At 37.5% G+C, this 7,020-nt stretch overlaps 1 protein-coding gene across 1 annotated transcript in view; it reads right to left on the bottom strand.

Moving 5' to 3' along the window:
• Positions 1-7,020, bottom strand: part of CHD7 (chromodomain helicase DNA binding protein 7) — a 409,978-nt gene that overhangs the window by 69,013 nt on the left and 333,945 nt on the right. The window contains exons 10-13 of the mRNA XM_006874046.1: positions 4,136-4,273; positions 3,919-4,040; positions 3,333-3,576; positions 1,736-1,912 (exon numbers count right to left, since the gene is read on the bottom strand). Coding sequence (XP_006874108.1) covers positions 1,736-1,912; positions 3,333-3,576; positions 3,919-4,040; positions 4,136-4,273 — 681 coding nt within the window. The remainder of the gene's footprint in view (positions 1-1,735; positions 1,913-3,332; positions 3,577-3,918; positions 4,041-4,135; positions 4,274-7,020) is intronic.

Raw genomic sequence — 7,020 nt, 5'->3', positions numbered from 1 at the left:
CTTTTCACTCTTCTTCCTGAGAAGTTTCAAGATACCACTGTTGGTCATTTTGGCGTAACTTCGGATTTAATTTTCGGCCTATTTCATCTTTTGCCTGCTTGTCCTGGTACACAATCCCCGTTCAGGCCTTTTTTCTAGTTGGAAACAGTTCAGGGCCAGCTAGGGCCATTTGGTTTTAATTGGAAACTGTCTCTTTAAATTTCGAGGAGATTTGTGTGTATGCATAGTAGAACCCTCCGAGGGTGGGGCTGGGCTGCCCACGAGCTCAGGCACCCCTATAGTCACCAGAATGGCGGTGTGCAGACAGCTAGGGACCAATGAACCGATACCAAAAGCAAAGAATGTCCACACCTTTATCTCAGCGGTTCTGCGAGGCGTCTGTGGCCGCTTCGATCCTTCCCCCACGTGGTCTCACCCAAAGATGGCGAATCCTGGAGCAGCCGAGCGTCCCAGACTAGAAAGCAATAGATTCTTGCTTCTGCTTCAAATTCCCGCAGCTGTGAGCCTTCCAACCTTCTAAGTATTTCTTTATATGTGGTTCAGAGTTCTGGGACCATCCCCTGAGCCTGCTTTGTCAGTTGTTCTGTGTTGTTGTTAGTGGAGCTCTTTGCTACACATCCACCTGTTCCGCCATCTTGTTTGTTCTCCATTTAAGGAATTTTTGGTATGTTTTGCAGTTCATCAAAAAGCCTTAAAAGGCTAAATGACAATAACTTAGTATCCAAACTGTCCATTAAAATGAAAAGCAAACCATGATAAACCGCCTTGTAAATTATGGAATGAAAAGAAATGCTGAAATTTTGCCAGGAAATAACACACAGTATGGAACACACAGTCAGCCAAATTTTGCTACTTATATAATGCGTCATACCATGATAATCATACTGGCAAAATCTAGTCAGGAATACTTGAATATTTCTTGGGAACCTGTAAGATGGTGAGACTGTATGGTCTAAAACTCCAGATCAAACCCAAGGTCTTGTAAATGCCTCAAACTTCTAAGTGTATGTGTGAACTAGACCAACACCAGATATCCTGCCAAACTACCTGAGAACTTGCATCAACCAGTCCTACTGGCCATACTATGCCAAAACTTACAAGCACTAAAACAGCTGGATCATCATCAATGAGATGAAGACTTGCCCGACAGCTTGTGAAATAGTTGTTATTGAAAAACAACGGTGAAATCCGAACAAATACCTGAAACTAACTTGTGTAAAATTAAGACTTTGACTTGAGTCCTTGTATGGCACTGTGGGATAAAGCACTAGACCTCAAGGTCAATTTCAACCACAAATTTGGCGGTTCAAACTCGTCAGCTGTTCCTTGGAAACCCTGTACAGGATTGCTATGAGTCGGAACCAACTTGACAGCACTTAATAACAATACTCTGTATGGACTCCTGGTGTGGTGCTGTAGGATCGGTCCTGGACTTCAAACCACAACGTGGCAGTTCAAAACCACTAGCTGCTCCTTGGAAATTTTGTACAGAGTTGCTGTGAGCTGAAATCAATTCCATGGCATATAACAACAGTGTATCTTGTATATAACTGCAGCAAACAGTGCAAGAATCAGGAAGAGAACAGCTTTTTCTAAGTAACTTTTGACTAACTGGAGGTTTTATATCACAATATATGATAGGCTTTGCAAACACCCTTCACAAGTATCAAACCAGAATCTCAAATCAGAAATAGTTCTATTACAGTTAATTGGAATCACCCACACTACCACTGACCAAGTCCATCATCTTGAGTCCCTCTAGCAGCTTGCAGTTCCTGTTTTTCAGCCTGTGAGCTTCATCAATGACCACACAGCGCCACGGAATATTTCGCAGCTCAGGACAATCAGTCAAAATCATCTCAAATGTAGTGATGACAGCATGAAACTTATAGGACCCCTTTATCACTCGACCCTATAAGAACAAATCTGAATTATTATTAACCATCAATGATTACATTAATAACTTTGAGGGTGAATAAATTAGTATAAAATACACATATTTAACCTTTGGGAGTCTCTTTGTTTAAGGTACCACTTTCAAGGTATTTTGGAGGTTTTAAGGTGTTATGATATAACACAGTTTTAAAAATGTTTCCTTTTTAAAGTAAAGTTAGAACATTGTTAGCAAAATTTCAGATCCACCTACCTTCCATATCACATGCAGTAAGTACAAAAAGCGTTTCAATGCTAGTCAGTGCCAAGGGATTGTACACAAAACATCTTTCACTTGTTTAAACTTTTTAAAATTTTACTCCTTAAACTTTTTTAAAAATATCTTTAAGAAATCATTTAAGGCAAATTTCCCAAAATTGAACATAAATACAATAGTTTTTCACCTTTACTTAGTTACTTATAAATCACATGACACTTAAATGTAAATGCAAAAAAGGTCTTTCCCATTTTCAATTATAGGTGTTCCATTTACTACCTGGATTCATTGTGTGGTGTTGTAAGATACGCAGTCGATGGCTAACCACAAGATTGGTGGTCCAAATACACCAGCTGTTCTTCAGAAACCCTATACAGGGTCACTATGAATCAGAACTGACTTAATGGCATTTAACAATTTATTATCTAGAATTTAAAACTATTAGGGGAATTAAAAAAGTTCATAGAAAAATCCCATTATCTTTTAATTCCATTTTTCTATAAATTTTATAAAACCTCCTTATATTTCTAGCACATATTATTCTTCCTTATTATGTCATTTAAAATGCTGTATTGTCAACATCATAGAATAAGTAATTGCATATAGGTTTTTAGAATAAAATGATAGCATTCGCTATGACTGAGCAATGTATAAATTCTTCCCTTTCATTTGCCATGTCACATTTTTCAAGGACTTTGTACATGTCTAATATTTTTCACTTCTAGCACTATCATAATATAGTATAATAGAATATATTTCTATTCACACTCTGCAATACCTTTTTTTTTTAATTTTAACTCTCTCTTGTTGTTAACTGACTTGCTGTTGAGTCAGTTCTGACTCATAAAAACTCTGCATAGTGTTCTGAGAATTGGTTAGTGAGTTTGAATCGCCAAACTTGTGGTTCAAATTGAACTTGCAGTCCAGTGCTCAGCTTGCAGTGCCACACCGATACATTTTAAGGTAAAACTTTCACTCAGAATAACCAAAGATACAGAGATAAAGAAAATGAATTGTACTGGCAAGATGTAGAAATGCAATGTAAACCTAAATTGGATAAGAAATCTAAAGAAAAGTTTCTCAACTTAGCAAAATTTTAACCTTCCCCCAAGTCACCATTTTCATTTCTAGCTCCTTAATAGGCACATAATAATCATAAGGGGTAACATCTGTGACATTTTACCTGTGGATCTTTGAAGTACATTTCATACAACTGAATGGTCCGACGACTAGCTTGACTCCCATGATACACAACCACATTCAACTCTGTCCAGGTACGAAACTCCCTTTCCCAGTTGGGGATTGTGGACAATGGGGCAATTACTAAAAAAGGGCCATGAATTCCTTTCAAATATATCTCATAGAGAAATGTAATGGACTGGATAGTTTTTCCCAAACCCATTTCATCTGCTAAAATGCAGTTTCGCCTTTGGAAGGAAAATAAAATAAGAAAAGTTTAATGAGTACAGATATCAGACACCAATGTCTTGTCACAAAACATAGATTATTACAATCACAAATTCATACCCAGATGGTTTCTGATGTTCTCCTAGTCAATAAAACCATTCACATTCCCAAACAAAATTCTATAAAATATTCTTTGTACATAATTTTATCAACCTGTAAAACTAGCTAAATAAATACTAAGCATACTTTCAAAGCTTACTCTGTTCTTAATTTTTTTAAAAAATTAACTAATATTTTAATACCTGAAAAGGAAAAGAGCTACAAATATTTTTTAAAGTGAAGGAAAAAAATGCCTTACATACATGTTGTACCAATTGAAAAGTAGCCAGTTTACTCCCTCCAACTGGTATTCCCTGAGTTTGTTATTGTTTTTATACTCCCTGGAACTCTCTGATTTCTTCCAATCATCAGCAGGAGGTCGCTCCTGTTTCAAATATAGTAAATCTCATTAGTAGTTCTCAAAGACCACACCACAATCCTATTTTCAAATAAAATCTTCTAGCATGGAACCATTCTTACCACACGCTCTGTTTCTGGCACCCTGGACATGAGTTTTTCAAACTCTTCAATCTTGGCCTGGTCTATATCTTGCCTCAACTCCCATGTGCTGTCTTCATAAGGAAGTGAACACCACTTCACCAGGTAGTGAGTAACAGGCTGGGTCAGGAACAGAGACCAGATGGGGGTCATTTTACAAACAACAACAAAAAAAAAACAAAAAAAAAAGGGAAAGAGAGAGAGAACCTCAGTAAAATCACATTCTCTACTTCATTTATCCATACACACTACCCCAGCAACAATATTGCTGAGTTGGTAGAAGTTTTAAAACTCTGACCAGCAAGCAGTTCCTAGTTAGAATCTCAAATCAAAACTGCAAATCTTGAAAAGCCAAACTGTATGAATAGCGAGAAAGCAATTCTAGCTGTATTCTTATAAGAGGGTATGTCAAAAAGGATTGCTATTAGGGCTCCAGTTCATACATGCACAGGTTTATTCCAAACAAAATGTTCTTAAACATGGCTCTGCAATCAGTGGCTGATTGCAAATTAGCTCTCTCAGTAATATCTGTATACTTGTTTGAAAAAATAAAAAAGAGGTCCAATGAAAACAGTGGTTTGGGACATCTGTTAGGCCAGGTAAATTCAAAGCAGAGAAGTCAGCCCTGAACATTATGGCAAATGACTTTAGGATTCCACAGTGGTAATTTTGATAGATTTTCTTGAAGGACATATAATGATTATGGAGGCTTATTATGAATAAGTTTGAAGAAAGCTGAAAACTGTATTGGTGATAAATGGCTAAGAAAGCTCTGTCGAGGAATTTTTTTCCCATCATAACAATGCATTCTTTGAGGGTAGCAAAACTCCCTACTAGAGTTTTGTTGGGAAACCTTACCCCACTCACTCTATAGCCCTGGTCTTGCCCCTTCAGATTTCCTTTTGCTCCGAAAATGCAAAGAACACTGAAAAGGAACATAATTTGAGTCCCTTGAGGAGGCTCAAACTGCTATTTTGATGTAATGTCAATCAAAAAGTACAGAATTCTTTGGAGAAAGGGTTAGAGAAATGGAAACACTACATTCATATGTCAAGAAACAATGGTTTTACATTTTGACAATTTCAATGAAGGTTTCTATGCTTTTTTGTAGTAATATTTTTTGACTTACCCTCATATGTACAATCACAGATCAAGTATTTGATTACACTTACATAGTAAATTATCTTAGCATATGTACATAAGCACATGAATTGCTAGTTTATTAAAGAATGAGAAATAAGTTTAAATGTATTATGATCCCTCTGAAAGATACTGTTTATATTGAATCATTTTGAAAGTATGCATTTCAGCTCTAGAAGAATGGAGGACAAACTTTGGGGAACAACGAGACTTCCTTTGTCTCCCTCTAAAGAACACTTTGGCCTGCCAACCAGGATTCCAGCACCAAGGTACCCTGACCTTCTAGTTATAAGATTAAAAATAAATGCTGTGATAGAACAAAGATGGCAGATCGGGTGTAAGTGTTATTAGGAGCTCCTTCAGCAACAACACAGAATACAGGACCAAGCAGGCTCAGGGGACGGTCCAAGAACTCTGAACCATATATAAAGGAATATTTAGAAGTTGGAAGGCTTACAGCTAATGAAATTTGTAGCAGAAGTAAGAAATCCATTGTTTTCTAATTCAAGACGCTCAGCTGCTCCAGGATCCACCATCTTGGGTGAGACCAAGTAGGGGAAGGATCAGAGCAGCCACAGACGCCTGACAGAATGGCAGATAAAGGTGTGGACACTCTTTTCTTTTGGTACCTGTTTATTGGTCCCTTGCTGTCTGTGCACCTCCATTGTGGTGACTATAGGGGTGCCTGAGTTAGTGGACACCCCAGGCCCACCCTCAGAGGGTTCTACTATGCATGCACACAGATCTCCTTGAAATTTAATGAGACAGTTTCCACTTAAAACCAAACGGTCCTAGCTGGCCCTGAACTGTTTATAACTAGAAAAGAGACCGGAGCAGGGATTGTGGAGGAGGACAGGCAGACAAAAAAAGGAAACAGGCCAAAAATTAAATCCTAAGCTAGGTAAAAATGACCAACAGTGGCATCTTGAAATTTCTCAAAAAGAAGAGTGAAAAGGGAAGCCCATTTCCTGATCATATCTACCTGGAGGCAATCAGGAAGCACAAAAAATACCAAAATACACACTCATCTAGTATTAAGGCCACAGATAATCCCTGAATATGCCAAAAAAAAAAAAAAAAAACCAGAAGCAGATGATCATATCTGCACACATGTCCAGAAATGAGATAAAGTTGACTGAGGCAAATGAGCTGGAAGTAGAACTACACTCCTTACTGGAAGATGGACAGGGTTGGTAAATGCCTGAGAATGAATTCAGAAAAATTATTATAAAATGTATCAAAACACTATAAAACGGGAGTTGAAAAACATAAGGAAGAAATCAGGAAAGCGCTACAGGAACAATCAAATAAGATAGATACAGCATTGGAAACAATGCAAAACCTACAGAAAGAGGTTCAAATGATTAATAATAGAATATCAGAAATAGGCAATACACTGAAAGGGCAAAGGAGTAGAATTGAAGAGATAGAAGCCAGAACTAGTCAGCTAGAAGATAAATCTCTCAACACTACTCAGATAGAACGGCAAACACAAAAAAGGATAAAAAATCTGCAGAAGGCCTAAGAGTCATGTTGGACAACATGAAGAGGAATAACGTAAGAAATACTGGCATTCAAAACAGGAAGAATCACACAAGCCCACAGAGGAGATAGTTGAAGAAATTCTGGAAGAAAAATTTCCTAACATTCTGAAAAGTGAAAAGATAAGCATTCAAGAAGCTCAATGAACCCCAGGATGGACAGACCCTTAAGAGACAATCTCCAAG

Source organism: Chrysochloris asiatica, unplaced genomic scaffold, assembly GCF_000296735.1.
Source record: "Chrysochloris asiatica unplaced genomic scaffold, ChrAsi1.0 scaffold00259, whole genome shotgun sequence".
NCBI classification, from domain to species: Eukaryota; Metazoa; Chordata; class Mammalia; order Afrosoricida; family Chrysochloridae; genus Chrysochloris; species Chrysochloris asiatica.
This window is presented reverse-complemented; position numbering and strand designations above follow the sequence as displayed.